This window comes from Arachis hypogaea, chromosome 10 (genome assembly GCF_003086295.3).
Source record: "Arachis hypogaea cultivar Tifrunner chromosome 10, arahy.Tifrunner.gnm2.J5K5, whole genome shotgun sequence".
Taxonomy (NCBI): Eukaryota; Viridiplantae; Streptophyta; class Magnoliopsida; order Fabales; family Fabaceae; genus Arachis; species Arachis hypogaea.
Window position 1 is genome coordinate 30,843,108 of NC_092045.1, and position 18,591 is coordinate 30,861,698.

The following is an 18,591-nucleotide window of genomic DNA, read 5'->3' on the forward strand; positions in this document are numbered from 1 at the left end:
TTCAATAATGTATTTTTCTGGTTTAGTAAAATCACGAACCATTTTTTTTCTCGTTTAAATCCTAACCCTTCACCGTTAATATCTTCCTCCCACACTTGCTTCTTCAGTAACGTTGTTTTTCATTCCTACTTCCTCACTCTTGTTTTTCACTCTTGCTTCTTCCTACCTGCATTTTGGCTTTCATAATCCGGATTCATCACCCTCCATAACATGTGTCACGCATGCAAGTAGGGAGGTTGCCAATCGCAACTTGTGACTTGCATTTTGGCGAATCCCATGCTGTTCAACAACTACTCATGTCACTACAAGACATGCAAAGGATTGCAGCGGTTCAATTGCCGAATTGCGGCGGTTTAAAACCACCGCTAAACAGCTTGCCAGCGAAACAGTATCCGCAGCGCATAAAGGTGCGGGGGATCACATTTTGCGGCGGTTTCCAACGACCGTTGGCATAACCGCTGCAAATCAGGTATTTTTCATCTATCAGTTTAGCGACAATTTATAACCGCCGCTATATTATTCAAGAGTGATTTCTCTCGCGTGTTTGCGACAATCCTCAACCACCGCAATTTGCACCAACGTTTTTTATGAAATTTATTTGCGGCGGTTTTGAACCGCTGATATTTGTTGCAGCGTTTCTTATGGACTTTATTTGCTGCGGTTTTAAACCGCCGCTATTCCTAGGATTTTTTTATATAATATAATATTTTAATTTATTTTACAAACCTGGAGATTTTTTTATTTAAAGAATCCTATCCTTATTTAATTTTATTAATTTTTTTATCTTTTTTATTATATTTTATTAATTTTTTATTTAAAGAATCTTATACTTTTTTTCTCTAAAATTATGTACTATAAAAAAAACTCATACATATTTAATTGCAAAACAAACTAACATGTTTATTTTAATATCAATAAAGTATTTCAATAGTCACCCAAAAAGGTAAAGTACTTGGCTAATAATTAATGCTGCATCGTTAACATAAACAAAACATATACTGAAAAACAAACTATCACATATATCCTAATTTATATTTTCCGCCATGTCCATCCAAAGAATTCATCCGTGTAGTGTTGTCTGGTGGTAGCTAGGGGTGAAAACAGGCCAGGCCAGGCCAGGCTTTGCTCTTAACAGGCCTGGCCTGTCATACAGTTGATTGGCCTGAGCCTGGCCTGCAGCCTGTTATAGGCTCTTTATAAAGTACTAGGCCTGGCCTGTTATTCAGCCTGGCCTGGCCTGAAGCCTGTTAAAAGGCCTGATAATTTTTTTTACAAAAATAAAAATATTATTTAAAAAGTTATTTTTTAATAAAAATTGTTATATATAATATGTCATATATTTAATATTTATAAAAAACTTTAAACTTCTAACATGTTTAAAATATACAAAAATATTTATAATAAAATATAATAAATTTAAAATATCTCATAATTTTATTAATAATAAATAATTATTTATATATTTAATTATATTTTAATAGGCCAAGGCAGGCTTGCCAGGCCTATAAGGCTAATTAGTAAGCCTGGGCCTGGCCTATTAATGTATTAAGGCTTTTAAAAGAGCTTGGGTCTGTACCTATTTTATAACAGGCCAGGCCAGGCCAAACCAAACATAGGCCAGGCTGCAAACCCCTGGCAGGCCGCCTGGCCTTTTTCCACCCCTAGTGGTAGCTCCCCACCTTGCTGTTGGGCCAGATAACTCAGCACACTCTTTATTGTCTGCCTCTTTGTTTTCGCTGCTGCTAATTCATCCTTCATTGCTTTCCTTTTCAATTTTTCGTTCGTCACCTCCGCTTGTAGTTCACACAGCATCCTTTGGGCCTCTTCTACTTGAACTCTATCCACCAGTGGCTGTAAACTCGGACAGAAGAGTTGACTTAGTATCGGCCCGAAACCTATGCCACGCACTCTACCCGAGTGCTCTTTACCAAGAGCTTGGGCAAGGGAATCATTTTCTGACAATATTCTTATAGATTTATCCAGCTGCTCAATCTCAGATATTTTTTTCTACAAGCATAAATAAAATTACACAATCACACTAGGAATATAGCATACTCAAGACATTTTAATAACTAAACACAACATGTTACAACATAAATGATTGTGTGTACTTACACCAATCCTTTGAGCTTCTTCGTGTATATAGCTGCTATCAAGTCGTTTGTGCTTTAGGATCCATATTTCTCCCCTACCAACTCTCCTCCCTTGTTTTTGTGACCGTGATAATACAATTTATACCATGAATTTCACTACTTTAAATTTTTTTAATAATTCTTTGTTGTTTTACTCTATAAATAAATCAAAACTAAATGCTAACTAATTTATTTTGCCTTAATCGATAAGGTATCTAATGATTGCTCCATTTATTCTTCAAGGATTGAGTAATTGATTAAACTTAAATAGTAAAATTATTTTAATAGCTTCAGCATTACTTCTTTGGAAATCAGTATCACTTGTCAATACCTTACAAGTTAAAACTAAAGAATGATTTGCCTACAAAAAGAGAATTATTTGAGACAATGATAGGCACGTATACTTGATATCAAATCTATATTACCTCTTCTTCCCTTGGCCTAGTCAAGCTTTTAGAACCGCCAGTGTGCGTGTAAAGTTACTCCGTTCGATTCAGCGCGTTTTGCTTGCACTTCACATATTAAAAATCAACAGTAAGCTTGAATTCAATAAAGTAATCTTTAGGACTGAAGATTAGTTGTTACTATATACGTTTATCTGGAACCTAGTTGGATTAAAGACGAGGGCTACTTAAAAAATGCGGTACCTTTGTTGCAGGATCATTATGATAATCAATGAACCACCTCCAATGCTCTCTAGGAATTCCCTCCGGGCGCTTCTCAAGATTCTGCTCAAGAGTCCTTGTTAGTTTGTAATATGAGTCATACAGCCTCCCCCTTGTATCCTTCCAGGACCTCCCCATTTGTTGCAAAAATGTTTTCTTAATTCTACCACCGCTATCTTCCTGAAAGTAGAACATCTCCTGCGACGACAATGTCCAGCTATAAGTAATTGTAAGTTGAAAGGTTTGATATGATTAAAAAATGCCGAAAGTCATTACCTTTATGCAATCAACATAAACCCTGTCTTTGCCCTGCATCTTTGTCCAACTCTTTTCACAGATAGAAAATTTGCTGTAATCAGAACCCAACACTTCTAGAATACCACTCAACAGGCCATCTCCATCTCCGACTACTTGCGGTTTCTCATTGAACCTGAGTATGATCTTGCTACCATTAAGAGACCACTCCATAGCCTCCCTCACACTCATTTTAGCTTGCTTGACTATTCCATCAGAATCTATAAATAAAAATAAAAACTTATTTATGTGTCCAATGTGGCCAACATGTGAGAACATAACAATATCATTAGCTAATCAATTAAAAAATTGTATGGTTCAACACTTGTTACCAATGAGATCAACATCCCAAAACTCAGTAGTCTTTCGTCCTTTGCGCTTTTCAGCATCAGAAGCAGCAAACATCCTGTCAATGTGTTCGTCAAACGAATCTACCTCGTTCCCTTCCGGGTCGATGTCTTCATTGCACGGTTCTGTCTCTTGTGAACCGTTAGCAGTCTATGGCTCAGGTCTTGGTTCGCTCCGGGGCGAACGAAAGGGTTGGAGAGGAGCCGCTGCGGAGACACCACCATTACTAGGGGGCGGGGGGATGAGCCAGTCACCGTCACCGGATGGTAAAGACGTAGGAGGTACAGCTGGAGGCTACTGACGTGGTGGCTCCACCCTTGTGCCTTTCGTATAGCGAGCCTTCCTAGACATCTTAAAATCGTAGTATAAAAACAAATAGCATACCAAAAAATATTAATTTATCATGGAAGAATAGAATAATTAACTAACAAATAACTGTTGATTCTCTTTCACCTTCTATGTCATATTGAATTCCCATACTTAAACAGTGGATATTAATTAAAATTATCTACATTTACAGGCTGTTAAAAGAACCATCACGTCTTAGGTTAATAGCATTACTTACATTGTAACTATGTAACAAGATAGTAAATACCATTATATATACGTACATATATTAATTATATAAATAGAATCTCTTTTTCCAAATGATCCAACTACATATAAATTAGAAAAAACAAATTCCAAAGGAAAACGTGTTAATAGACGAGGAAACTAATAAAGAGATAGGACATTCTATGGCAACAATGAAACTTAGTTGCCGGAGCATAAATAAATTACTAGTTTTCCTAATTCTCTATTTGCATGAGCAGCATCTACTAAAATTAGATTATTAATTACCATTGCTAATATTCCTATTTATCACAGGTGTATTTATTTCAGATATTTTTAATTAAAAAAATATGATTAAAGTTAACAGCTATCATTAATTTTGTGAAAAAATAAATCAGAAATTAATTCAGTAGATCAGAGGCCATATTTTTAAATCTTTTTTTCTAGTTACAATGAAGATATGAACATGCAATCCCCAAACCCATCAAATATTATGCAATGTTTTCCATTAGTTATGTAATGAAAATATTTCTTTTCTTTTTTTCCTTCTGATTTTTAATTAGATTGTGATATCTAGCTTTAAGCATTCTATATGCATGTCTCTTGATCATTAACCGTCTCATATTGCCTAAAAGGAGACATTAATAATCATAACAGAATTAAAGAAGCACAAAACTAGCTACTTAGACACGATGACAGACATAACTCCTTAATTAAAGGGTTATCATTAAATGTGAGGTGAATTTGCCTACCTAATTAGTTAGAGAGGTTCATAAATTAAAAAATCAATACTTCGGTACGAAGTATTTTACTTAGCATTAATCTTCTAAAGGGCTAAACTTCATGTCACTCATTAATAATCTCACGTGATTAATTAGTTCTTCCAACTTGCATTTGTGAAGTAGTTAAGTATTATTCTCCTATAAAATGACTGAGCTTAACCAAATGATCCAACTACATATGAATTAAAAAGGACAAAAGCCAAAGGCAATGTGTATACATAGGAGAAAACCAATAAAGAGAATTATGATATTCTCTAATTCTCTATTTGCATGAGCAACATCTACACCATTAGATTATTAATTACCATTATCAATATTCATATTTCTAACAGGTGTGACGATTTCAGATATTTTTAATTAAGAAACTATGCCTAAAGTTAATATCCATCATTATCCTTTGTGAAAACTTAAATTAGAAATTAAATCAATAAATCAGTGGCCATATTCTTTAACCCTTTTTTCTAGTTATATTGAAGATATGAACATACAACCCCCCCAAACCCATTATATCTTATTTGTGATTGTTCATACTCATATAGAATTGGATTTAAAGATAAGTTGATAAAAATTAAGAACAAAAGAAAGATTGCATGCGATTAGAAAGGGTCAGCATCTCAATTAAATGGAACCTATGACCAAGGGATGTCAAGTAATGTGATTTCTTCATAATAGCATTGATATATAGTGCACCCATTCAACTAAATCGATAGGTCACAACATAAGAAACTGAAGCAATATGAGGAAGATAACAATTAACATGAAGATTGGAACTTGTTACCTCAACGAGCACAACGATCGTGTGGAAGAGTAGTTGACTGACGACCGTGAGGGAGCCAAGGCCGCAACAATACCGACTACGATGTTTAGAACTGAGAAGGAGAATACGACTTTCCACGGCAAGACAATATGTTTAGCGAAAATAAGGATTCAGCTAGGGAAGAGTGGGGATGTACGAGCGACTGGAGAGCAGTGAGGAAGTTTAATTATTTATTTAGTTAGTTTTACCTCTTCAAGGTTTGATGGTGGTGTGGGCCTTGAGAAATAGAAAAATATCATCTTCCTTATGTGGATTAAACTGATAATATAATACTACTAATTCACGGTTTTCATAATTACAAAAACACAAGAATATATAACTTTTTTGTTAACTAATCTCATCCTAAAAAAATAGTAAAACTACAATATTATATATTCTACCAAATTATTAAAAATTATAGAATAAAAAACTTAGTACATACTAAAATAATTTGCCTTAATTTTTATTATACTTTTTTAATTCTTTTAAGCATATTTGGAAATAATGCGGGATGATACCTTAACTTGCTTATTTGATTTATTTAATTGAATATTGGAAGTAAATTCGGAAAATTCATTTGATTTATTTAATTGAATATTGGAAGTGAATTCAAAAATGAATTTCGACACCTTGTATTTGTTGTCAAAACAATTTTAAATATGTAAAATTTGTGGGCATAAATGATAATTTTTCTAATTATTTTAAATATTTAAAACAATTTCCAAAGATACCTTTTATATCTTGTACTTATTAAAACTCACTTCTATTTTGATTTACCAAATATAACTGCTACAAATTTTGAAAAGTTATCTTTGAATAGCTGGCTCTACTAAGCTACAAATTTTTAATATGGTCAAAGTAATAAAAATGTAAAAAAGAAATTATAACGTTAGTTAAATATTTTTGAATAATACTCTTTAAATATATTTTTTAAACAGGTGATCATGAAATCCTTATCATAATCTAAATTACATGTTCACAGCCTTGATAAAAAAAGGCTTGTTTTCATAGACATTTGAAAAGAACAAACTAAATTAGTACATGACATTTTTTATCTTCATCTAATAATAGAAATGCAATGAGAAATCTAGATAGTATTTGTTCTAAAGAGGAGGAAATCTTCAAGATAGCGGTAGAATGTCTACTTGAGAAGCTTTTGAAAGATTACAGAAAAATAAGACTTGAAATTATTTAAAAATCAATAAATGCTTATATATAAAATGCATTGAATTGTGTTTGAAATGAATACAAATAAAATTTTATGCAAAACATAAAAACGTCTAGAAATAACAACTAAAACATAACAGGCCTTCAGGCAAACAAATAATGAGTAACATTATTTGACAAAACACCATCTCAAGAGAACAAACTAGAAATGAATCAAAATCTCTTGTTCTCGTCTGGTGTTTTATTGAGGTCATAATTTCTCATGGAAGCCTTGTGACCGGTCGAAACAACCTCATCAGAACTGTTGCTGGGCACGACTTCTTCTTACAGTGAGTCTTGAACTATCTCCCCTATCTCATCTGTTTCCTCTTGAATATTCTCTTGAGATAGTCTTGAAAGTTACAGCGTCACAAAACGAATTGAATAAGATTACACATTTTACTGAGAACATGGTCAGTCTTCTACATTCTACAAGGATTGTTGGACTTACGTTCCCAGAGTTTAGTAAGTCCTCTTTCTATGAAAATGAATTTCTCTCAGGATGCAAAATCCAGAACAATTGTTCTTGCATCGGGCCTAAATCAGAACAAAGTGATCATCAGAACAATTGGAAATCCAAGAGCTAGGAAGACAGTATATAGGAAAATCTGAACATGTTCAGGGGCAGGGGAATTGTTGAATCAATTCAAAATGTTATTGGTGTAATTGAAGGAGCAGAAGAGCCTGACCGGTATGTCAGAACTCCAAATCTACAAACCCTTAAGCTAGTTGTATGTTACGGAATCATCCGAAGAAAATAAGTTATGACAAATAAAATTTTGTTGAATCCTACCACGGACACAAATTAAACAAGCTCATACTATATACTTTTAGGTTCCATGTATGCTCATCAAGAAAAAAGGAAGGTGGAAAAAGAAGGCTAATTAATGAAAATGAAAATCTAAATAAAATAGACAACCATAAACCAGGAAGAATCACTTATTAACAGCATAAAAAGTTCTGTTGGATAAGAATAATCACCAGCCAAAAAAATATAAGTACATGTATAATAACGCAATATTGCCAAGAATAAGACTTAGGAGAGTTGGTCATTGACATGATGCAAACACATATTGCTAAGATTTCTATTCATTCCCAATAAGCGAACCAAGTTATAGTATAACCTAGAAAGTGCAAATCCTAAAGCCAATTTATTATCAGATGAATCAAGAAGTATCAGGCAGAGGCAGAAAATGGTGTAATTTTCAAGTAATCAAGTACCTGCGTCCTCTTTCTTGCACTCACGCAGGAGGGATTTCAAGTGTTCTCTTCGGTCCTCAACAGTGTAATACATATAGGCAAAATAAAATTTCATAGCTGATTCCGATTCTGTGATGAACTAACAGCATCAAATGTACCATGTCAACCTTGTATTATTGTCGAAAAACCCAACAGTAATGCTCTGATAAGTTCGCCTAGTTTGTGCTCAACAAAAGCTCTGACTTGTTCTTCAACAGTTTGGACCTTTTTATACAAAATGCGGAATTAGATACTTTGGTAAACATGACAAGTTGGCACAATATATATATATATATATATATATATATATATATATATATATATATATATATAAAATTTCCACATTGGCACAAGCATGGCCTTATTAGCATGAGAGACGATTAAATAATTAGTTCGTCCAAAAAATGCCTAAGACTAGAAGTATATCTCGTATTTTACCATTATGAAGATGCAGCAAAAAATATTCAGATAGAGATTCCAGTGATCCACGGTTAGGCTTGTTCAGCAGATATGCTTACTTGCCATTCATAAATTTCACTAAGAAAACCTAATATCCATAATTGTCAGGATAAAAACTAAACTCCATCTTTTATCCAATAGTCTTGTCTGCATCTTTCCCTTGATTATACTATCCAAATTTCGTCTTTTTCAAAACCAAAAAGAATCAACTCCAAAGAAACAGACAAAAATATCGGTTTGAAATGGAATATAACCATGAAAAAAAAAGCTTGTTGATTTAGTAAGTTAACTGAAAACACAATCTTAATGCTCTTCATATATTTAAAAAATTCTAATAGAGCTGTATCTATATATATTGGTATCTTATAAAAGAACTAACTAACTATATGCTAACTAAAATGCAAGCTTTAAACTCGGCATATAGTTATATTATAAAGGGGCTAACTAACTATATGCTTTTCTTCTTATTGATGAATTCATACTGTATATGATTGTTTAAAGAAAAAGGATAAGACTAATGAAATAAAGAGTGTGTATTCTTATTTTCAATGATTACAAGAAGCTGCTATATATAAACATCTTGTTAAAAAATCTACAAAATCCATCAAAATTATATGTCTGCACACATCTTAACAGAAAATACTTCTACAAAGTTAGAGGATAGAAGAAAATATTTAAGGGATAAAGGACAAGGGGATAAAGAAAATATTTTTAACTGGGCCAATATTGCAACTTTGTTGTTTCAGCATTTTTCTTTACTCTTAACATTGACTTCATTTGGTAGTTTAGGCCTTTCGATTGTGAATAATAGCAGGAGTTGTGTTGTTTGTAGATATATGAGTAATTGGTAAGTGTATTGGGATGAGACAAATAATAATGAGATAACAGGAATTGAGAAACAAGAGTAATAATCTAAAAAGTGTACTATTCTAGAAATGATATAATTCTTGATTTCTTTGCAAATATAACAGTCCTACACATATCAAATTTTAGAACTCAAACTTTATCTTCACTTCATTTGTAATATGTGGTATCCTCACCTTACCGTGTTGTCTATAGGCAGGCACGACCGCCCGTTACTAAGCACCTACTCATGTCATCCTTCTTGCTTGGATTACTTTGGTGAGCTTCTTCATTTACTAATTTCAGTTTATATAATGAATAAATTTTGTTATATTAATATATATAGAATTCTTGCTTCTTGAATCTTGATCGGCATATTTGGCAACCAGCTTGTGTTTCTTATTGGTCTAAACTTGACCATTCCATTACATATGAAGCTATTGCTCATCTAGCCATTCCAGTCTTAAAATTCATGTAATCTGGCATTGTCAGTATTAGCCACCACCACCATGAGACAAACTTTTACATGTCCAACTCATAATGCAAATTTGTACTGCTTTGTCATTTATCAGCATTCCAAATTCTTATTACATCTCTTATGAGTAAGAGGAAAAGACTGAGAGCTTTGGATAGTTATAGTATTCAAATTCAAACAAGTCTTTTATTTCATTGATATTTGATAATAGGATTCATTATTTTGGACTATGATTCTAGATGTAATTGATACAAATTATCTGCTTCTAGTTTGAGGGTTTATCAAATTCATTAACTTACACACTTCAAAATTTAGGTGGTAGGTTTTACTACATGAAAAGTAGTTGTCACTTCTAATTTATTTCTATGACATATTTTCAGGAAAAATTTTTGAAAAAGTACCCCCCAAACCTTTGATCTACCCTTTCAAATCCCATTTAATTTTGGAAAAAAATAAAACAGAAAAATGCATATGCGAGACAGAGATAACAAACGAAGAACAAGTTAGAACCTTACTAACAAAGAGGGATTTTGTACATACCAGTAATGTAAACCACGAAGCTGGTCGATGATGGATCCACCAGCAACGGGAAGCACGATGTGGCTGGTACTGGTGTCCGAAGGAGAACGGCGGCAAGGATGGGCGAGGGGAGATGTGTTTCGTGCCTCTGCCCCTTATGTGTTCGCGTAATGAAGAATCTAAGCTACGGATCTGATTCTGGGAAGGGTCGACGGCAGGGGGAGAAGGGTGGATCGGTAGCCACGAGACTCCACGGTGACAGAGTGGGGCACAGTAGAGCAGGTAAGAGTTTTGCGCGCTATGCATTCTCCTTTGGTGGGTTCCTCGGATTCTTGATTTTGGGTATTCTGAGGCGAATTTGGATTATATCATCACTAGATGGTTTGGCGTTAGCAGCGGGTTTGGTGGGTTCGACACAAAATCAGAGCGATTTGGCGTCAAGGCTAATTTGGGAAGGGATCGTAGCAATCCACCCTGAGTTGTTGCTGTTTGGTGACACTGCAAGAAGTTTGCCGCAGGCATCCCCTGCATCTGTTGTAGTGTGTCTGTATGCAGGGGACAATGGACACGTTTCGAAAAGTAGTTGTCCTGTCCTGTCAATTGCAGACTGCATTTTGCAGCATGCTTCACTTTCTTGGTCTTCGTCCCACCAAAAACGCAGATTACATTTTGTAGTTTCTGATAATAGTAGCTCTATATTTGTGTATAATACGCCATGCATCTATTTTCCAGCATTTCACCATTTATTCATCCATTTACAAAAAATTCTTGACAAAAAAACCTTTATTTCTTTTTTTTATTTTTAACTTAACCAAACGGAAAAAAAAATACGTTTTTTTAATACAATTCAAACAAATAAGACCCATGTCCAAAAGGCGAATAATAATAAGAAGATAGAACGGCTAGATTCCCAACAAAGGAAACAAACTAATATCTTGATTTGTATATTTGGTAAAATTTATGTGAAATTTAAAATAATTTTAACAGATATAAATATAAGAAAAATACTTAGAATAATATTTTTATTTTTTGTTAGTAAAATATTATATTGTATTTTATTTTTTGTTGATATTTCAAAAACAAAATATATGGTAAAAACACACACTTAGAATTTTATTGTTAAAAGAAAAAAGATTTTTTTTATAAAAAAAAATAAAATAGACTAAATAATAATATAGTGGTTGTGATGTTATCCTCTTTATTGCCTTTCAGGCTTGTGGTGAATCACTATAATTGTTGCCTTGCTCTTTTTTTTTTCTATATAATTTTTTATATTAAAACAACTGATCTAAATTTTTTGTTATTTTTTTTATTATGTACTAAATAAATAAAAATAAAGTTATATAATTTGATTAAACACCAAAGATAGATAGATGAACAAATTTAGGTATTAAAAATTACAAATTAATTTTTAAGATATTTTCATAAGTATTTTTAAAAGCTTCATTGATTTTTAAAATGTAAAATATAAATACATAATCTTTTAATTTATCAAATATAATAATATGTTTAAAAAACCTTTTTAATAAATTATATCTCACTAAAAATAAGACCAATTGAACCCATGTCTTTTTGGGGAGATGGAGTGTCCCGTACGACACCCCTAAACTTTTCCATTAACATAATCTATTGTGACACTCCTCCATCTATATATATAGGTGTGTTTGAACAAGAATATTAATTGAATCTTTCAAACTTAAGAAAAAGAAAATTTAACGGTATTAACACGTCGCCATGTTCCATTGTTTGAAAACAAAAACATACTAAGTTTATATTAAAAACCAACCAAACTAATATAGAATATACATTAAAATATAAAATATATATAAAAAAATTAAAATACATATATTTATATAAATATATCATGATTAATTTTAATATATAGGTAACATTTTTAAAAAAGAAAAATAGAATAATCTCATTGCTTCTTAAAAGACCCCTTTGTAGGCAAACAATGAAACAATAACCACTGAAAATATTTTTTATAAATTAATAACAATTTGTGTTCAATCTCCCAAGGCAAAGAAATTGAAATAATGGAACAAGTAAAGAAGCAGCATCCCCAAACACGAGTTTTTATCTTGTTATTGATTATCCTATTGTCTTTCACAAGCAAATCATCAGGATCATCATCATCGGAGTCATCAAAAAATAAAAAGCATCACTTTGTTCTAGTGCATGGATCATGCCACGGAGCATGGTCATGGTACAAGGTTATTACACTTCTCAAATCACGGGGTCACAATGTGACTGCCTTAGACTTGGCAGTTTCAGGGGTCAACCAAAAGAATGCTTCGGAGCTTAAATCAATTTCTGAGTACTTTGAACCTCTGACTAAGTTCATGGCTTCATCAGTGGATGAAGGTCAAAGAGTAGTTCTTGTTGGTCATAGCTTTGGTGGCTTTGCCATATCCTATGCCATGGAGCATTTTCCTCACAAGATTTCTGTGGCTGTTTTTATCACTGCTTTCATGCCGAGTCCACTCAACGTTTCCCCCGTCTATCAAATGGTAAAGCTAAGCTACACTCTTCTTTTTCTTTATTGTTCAAGTAAACTACGTCAAAAGAAGTTATAGATGTTAGAAAGTATGGCTAACAGCGGCCGATCAAAACGGGTTGACATTGCTATGAAACTGGTAATGTTATAGGATCAGCATAATTTATTATTTTTGGCTAACAATTAATCAATAATATTTAAAAGTATAGGTTAAAATTATAGAATACGGTTTTATTCCACCAAAAGTGTTGACTAGTTGTTTAAAAATGTTGGCCAATATAAATTAAAATTTTTGGCTCTTAAAACTTTTTTTCTTGTGATAAAATTTGATAAATCATGACCATAGATTATTTTAAGTCATGCTTCAAAATTGTGATCATAGATATTTTTAAGTTACTTTCTAAAAATAGTGAATATAAATTCTTTTAAGTTATTCTTTTTTAAAAATTGTGACCATAAATCTTTTTATAGTCATTTTTTAAAATCGTGGCCACAAATTTCTTTAGATCACCTCCAAAAATCATAATAATAGATCTTTTTAAATCATTTTTTTTAATTATGACTATAGATATTCTTTTAGGTCACAGTTTTTAACCATGACTAAAAATCATAACAAAAAAATAACTGTAGCCATAGACTAAAAATATTACAGTTACAACAACTAATTTAATCCAAAAAGTTAGTTGAAAAAACAATAATTTTAAAAGCTTGGTAATTTGTATATTAGGATTTTATTCTAAATAAAAAAGACACAAATGTTAAATCTTTTACCCAAAATATAATGCCTAAATATGCATTTTGTTTTTATTTTAAAAATGTGAAAAAAAAAATGCAAATTCTATGTTCAAACTTTAAACTCCACCTAAAATATATAGACAGGATAAACCACTGTTTTATTCCTAATATTTGTTCTAAATCTCATATTTGTCTTTAATTTTTTTATTTAATTTATTCTATTTACGCTCCTAACATTCAATTTTCGTGTTATTATGCCTTCAACTGAAATTACTTCCCTTCACTCCCCAAAAAGGATCATTCATGTGGAGAGAGAGAAACAAATGAAGATAGTGATTTAACAATGGAGGGGTATAAAATTAAAAATTGTTATGTTCAAAAATGATTTTTTAAATCAGTTATTATATATTTTTGTATAAGTATATATACGTTTTAACTCATTTTAAATATATATTTTATATTTTAGTATATATTTTATACAAATAGATAATTTAGTAACTAATTTATGACTAAAAGAGCAAAGTAGAACACATATACACAACATTAGAGAAAAAAACACGACGAAAAAAAATTAGGAACAGAGTTTGAACAAAAATTATGAGAAAAATAAACATTTACTTACATATTTTGGTCTTCATAATTTGATTTTTTTGTTTCTTTTTTTTTTTTTGACAATTGATACTTGTGATGTTTTTTTTAAGGTAATTAGCGAATTAGAACCTGTTCAAGACAATCGTTTCACTTATAATAAGGGACCTAATAAATCGGCCACAACATTCATTTTTGGACCACACTACCTTGCATCTCGATTGTATCAACACAGTCCGAAACAGGTTACTTACCAAACTTTAAACTCTCTCATTATTTGTTAAATATATAATTATTTATTTATTATTTTTTATTAATATAAATTTTTAAGATAAATAATTTTTTATAATATGAGATCAAAGTATTTCTAGTCCAATGTCATTTTGTTTCCAACATCTTTTCAAGAAGAAAGCAGACTGAAGAGATATAACGCCAATTAAGGTTTGCACAAATGATTATTAAGATTGCAATACTTAGTTTGTAGCTCCTTATAGCTACTGGTTTTATTTTTCTTGAAGCCACGAAAAATCTAACTTATTAGGCAACCATTTGTAAGGAAACCATTGACAATTGGTGAATCATGTGGATGACTTTAGATTGGCATAGTTTGAAGGAAAATGAGTTCGTCTTGGACAAAAAGGGTTCATTTCATATCTCTTCTATTTGAATACCTGATCTAGGGCATGGATGAGAGTCTCACAAGTAGATACTAGATTTTTTTACTATTAGAAAATATATAATAAAAAATATTATTTGCACTATATATGAACGAGATTTTTATATAAGAATGTGAGAATGCATTTATATTCATTGGATTAATTTATTGGGAAGTGTTAGGGGAACAATGATTATCTTGAACAACATGAACAACTACCAATCAAATATAATTACATTACACCCTAATTTAATGCTACTCATTAAATTTACTCTTTTAACCCTATTAATTCACATTATTCACACATTGTTCAAGAATGTCATTAGTTACTTATATTTTTCCTAATTTAAATGGTTAAAACCAGGCCAAATGCACCTAATAATAAATGATATACAAATAATGTATTAATTATAGTTATTAAATTTATGTATAAATGCATTTATTACTATTACATTTATAGTCAATATTTTAAATTTTTATTAAAATATACTTAATAAATTAAAATACTTATATTTATTTATTGAAATAAAATTAAAAATATTTTTGATAATTGAATGTATTTTTTAAAAATTTATACAAATATGAAATACAACTTTCTAAAGAATAAGGCATTGTGAGTCTTCCAACAAAGATTCTTTTACTTTCTAGAGCTAAAGCTTTTAGTAACGAAACTACGTACATTGAATCCAACAAAGATTCCAGCAAAGATTCTTCTATCCCACTGAATTTTTGATAAATTGTTACCAGTTTATCATTTTTTGAATATGTTTGCTAATCTGCCTTAACTGAAATCTAAAATGAAGCGATGATCAACTACTTCAATTCATTTTTCTATGACAGGATTGGAATCTAGCAACAACGTTGATGAGAGCATTTAGATTATTCAGCAACGAAGATGTAACAAAGGTGCTAACTCTATCACATGCAAAATACGGTTCTGTAAGTCGTGTTTATGTTGTGTCAGAGAAAGATGTTTTGATCACTCCAAATCTTCAACGACGGATAATTAAAGACAATCCTCCAAATCGCGTGGTTGAGATTGCTGGATCAGATCACATGGTCATGATGTCCAAACCGAAAGATCTTTACCTGCAACTACAATCCATTGCTGCTAATTATGATTGACTCAATATATAATTATGTTCTATACAAGTAATACAATACAATACTCCTATCCTTGCTATACATTACATCAGTCATGTAACAATAAATTAAAATCCATGCCTTGTTATTATGGTATTTAACAAGATCTTCAAAACTTTAGCTTCCTTTAAGACCATTTTGATAAAACTAAAAATAGGAAAAGAAAAGAAAAGATGAAGAAATTTAATTGATTGTTGAATGATTGAATTTTGTATTGTAAACTATGAAGATAAAACTAAATATATATATATATATATATATATATATATATATATATATATATATATATATATATATATATATATATATATATAGCATTGTCTTATGAAAGATAAGAACAAATAAAGATAAGATAAAGAAAAGATAAGATAAGATAATAAAGACTAAAAGTGTAATGAATTTATGTATTCTGTTGGGCTGAATTTGTGGGTCACAAGATTTTTTTATTGTTCTCATGGGCTAAGGTAGAAGAATAGTTTAATACGTCCCTGCAAGCTGGTGGATGGAAGATATCAATAATTCACAGCTTAGATAAGTTTTGATGAAATTGTTGAGTGTCTGACGTGGTGACGCGGAGGAAGATGCGTGCGGCGGAGCTTGAGCTGCCAGCAAAAATATAAAAGGAGATGGTGTGCTTGAGCAGCGATTTTCAAAAAATGTGTGCGATGGAACTTGAGCTACCGGCGGCAAAAATATAAAGGAGATGCTGTGTTTGAGGAGCAATTTTCAAAAAAAAAAAAGAAAAAATAAGCACGTAGAGTGCAATAAGATTGATCTTTAGAGGGCGCGTATGGCGCAATAAGAGTGCTCTTTAGAGGCGCGTATAGCGTGATAAAAAAAAGAGGGTGCGTGGAGCACAATAAAAGTGCAGATGAAACTGCAAAAACAGAATGTAGATTGAACTGCTGAACCAGAATGCAGACGAAACTACCGGAAGAAGGCGTAGATGAAACTGCTGGAAGAAAGTGTAACATCCCAACTTTTTGAATCAAGTCATTTTTTAATAACTAATTAATTAATTAAAATGATAATGATTTAAGATTTGAATTTAAAATTTAAACATATGAAAGCATTAGTGGTAGTAAATCTCTAACCGACAGTAACCAACATTTTAAAACATAGTCATAACTAATTCTATATTTATTAAATTTGAATGATATTTTGTTATATGAAAAGATAAAAATACTAGCTCTATTCCTTAAGTTCAGTATAAAATCAAATTCAAATTAAATTAGGTAGATAAATCGGTTACAAGTTCATAGTAGAAAATCGCGCTCTTATCAGCCAGCCTAATATACTAACAGTATTTCAGGAATATCTCAAGCTGTGGTAATCCGATTGACTTTGTTTAAGATTCGTTTTAAAGATAATTCAATTCTTTATAAATTTGTCTCTAATAGCTATTTCCAGATTCTAAACATAGAAAACGTTATAGGACTCACAAAGTGACGATTCAGATTGAAGATTTCAATGCCTCCTAGTATGCACATACCTGAGAGCTATTTGATCATTCCTTTCTCATTCTATTCCCTTTTTCTATACAAAACATTCTAGTATACACAAAGTCTAGCCATGAAACAAGTCTCTCTTCACTAACAAATCGTATCTATTTGCATCGGAATACCTATTGGAACTTCACTCGAGGTAGGGGGTTTTGTGATAATTTTTATATATCATATCTTAAATGTTTTTGAATATATATGTTAGCATTGCACGTCATGATATAATGTTTCTTTTCTCCTTACCCATTATGCATTATAATAACAATCTTATGTGCATTAAAGAACTGAGGGAATGATCTTTCAGTAAGGGAAGGTGACCCCCAAAGACAAGATAATCGAGATGATCCTTCGGTAAGGGAAGGTGATCGAATCGAGATGATCCTTCGGTAAGGGAAGGTGATCGACAAACCTTTGGGATAAGAACCTTCGGTAAGGGAAGGGGACTATCCCATCAATTTTATATAATAATTTGTTGACATGACTCCCTTCTTGTGCATTTCTAAATAACCTTGATTGTAAATTAAACTGAGGGAATGATCCTTTGGTGAGGGAAGGTGACTCCTAAAGACAAGATATCGATATGATCCTTCGGTAAGGGAAGGTGATCGATTGATATGATCCTTCGGTAAGGGAAGGTGATCGCCAAAATGTTTGGGATAAGAACCTTCGGTAAGGGAAGAGGACTCCCACCATTTATACCGGTTTGACCTCAATACCTTCCATAAAAGCTACAAGAAAAAAAGTAAAGAAAAGTACAATGACAAGTATCATCATGATTGTTCTTCTTTTATCCTTTTTAATTTATGATTATGATTGCATTTAAAGATCCTTCCTTTATCCAAAATTCCTTTTGTATGATGTACGATATTGTTTAAGATCTCTATTTTATTTAGATCTATCCTTTTTGACTTATCTATGGCAATGTTACTATTCTTCTCTTATTTATTATTTATTTTGCCTTGCTTTATGGTCTATGAGAACATCATACTGGTGCGCGAAATTGTGAATAATACTTTTCACAACTCTTATAATCCCCGGTCATGAGCCCCAAGAACTTGGTAGCTCAGTACCATGGCATTACACAACTTCGCACAACTAACCAGCAAGTGCACTGGGTCGTCCAAGTAATAAACCTTACGCGAGTAAGGGTCGATCCCACGG

The 18,591-nt window shown here is 31.8% G+C and overlaps 2 protein-coding genes across 3 annotated transcripts; one reads left to right on the forward strand and one right to left on the reverse strand.

Annotated features, from left to right (window-relative positions):
• Nucleotides 1-874: 874 nt before the first annotated feature.
• LOC112715511 (uncharacterized) lies at nucleotides 875-5,773 on the reverse strand. 2 transcript variants are annotated; one of them, XR_003812010.2, is made up of 6 exons: nucleotides 5,552-5,773; nucleotides 3,424-3,790; nucleotides 3,074-3,312; nucleotides 2,780-2,995; nucleotides 2,558-2,644; nucleotides 875-2,007 (listed from the first exon to the last, which is right to left on the reverse strand). XR_003812010.2 is itself a non-coding variant. In XM_025767286.3 (5 exons), the coding sequence occupies exons 2-5, from the start codon at nucleotides 3,494-3,496 to the stop codon at nucleotides 2,612-2,614; spliced, it is 561 nt and encodes a 186-aa protein (XP_025623071.1). In that variant the 5' UTR covers nucleotides 3,497-3,790; nucleotides 5,552-5,773; the 3' UTR covers nucleotides 2,396-2,611. The 2 variants fall into 2 exon arrangements, 1 of the variants encoding a protein (XP_025623071.1); XM_025767286.3 differs by lacking the exon at nucleotides 875-2,007 and having other exon boundaries at nucleotides 2,396-2,644.
• Nucleotides 5,774-12,262: 6,489 nt separating this feature from the next.
• Nucleotides 12,263-16,004, forward strand: LOC112718220 (methyl jasmonate esterase 1). Its single transcript, XM_025770073.2, has 3 exons — nucleotides 12,263-12,820; nucleotides 14,244-14,375; nucleotides 15,626-16,004. The coding sequence occupies exons 1-3, from the start codon at nucleotides 12,347-12,349 to the stop codon at nucleotides 15,908-15,910; spliced, it is 891 nt and encodes a 296-aa protein (XP_025625858.1). The 5' UTR covers nucleotides 12,263-12,346; the 3' UTR covers nucleotides 15,911-16,004.
• Nucleotides 16,005-18,591: the final 2,587 nt, after the last annotated feature.

Bases quoted from the DNA above. Each gene is read 5' to 3' on its own strand.
- LOC112718220 (XM_025770073.2), top strand. From the start codon at position 12,347: ATGGAACAAGTAAAGAAGCAGCATCCCCAAACACGAGTTTTTATCTTG. The intron at 12,821-14,243 runs GTAAAGCTAAGC...GTTTTTTTTAAG, and splicing joins TTTCCCCCGTCTATCAAATG to GTAATTAGCGAATTAGAACC. The intron at 14,376-15,625 runs GTTACTTACCAA...TTTCTATGACAG, and splicing joins ATCAACACAGTCCGAAACAG to GATTGGAATCTAGCAACAAC.
- LOC112715511 (XM_025767286.3), bottom strand. From the start codon at position 3,496: ATGTTTGCTGCTTCTGATGCTGAAAAGCGCAAAGGACGAAAGACTACT. The intron at 2,996-3,073 runs GTAATGACTTTC...TTGTCGTCGCAG, and splicing joins TTTATGTTGATTGCATAAAG to GAGATGTTCTACTTTCAGGA. The intron at 2,645-2,779 runs GTACCGCATTTT...TAATATGTGAAG, and splicing joins ATAATGATCCTGCAACAAAG to TGCAAGCAAAACGCGCTGAA.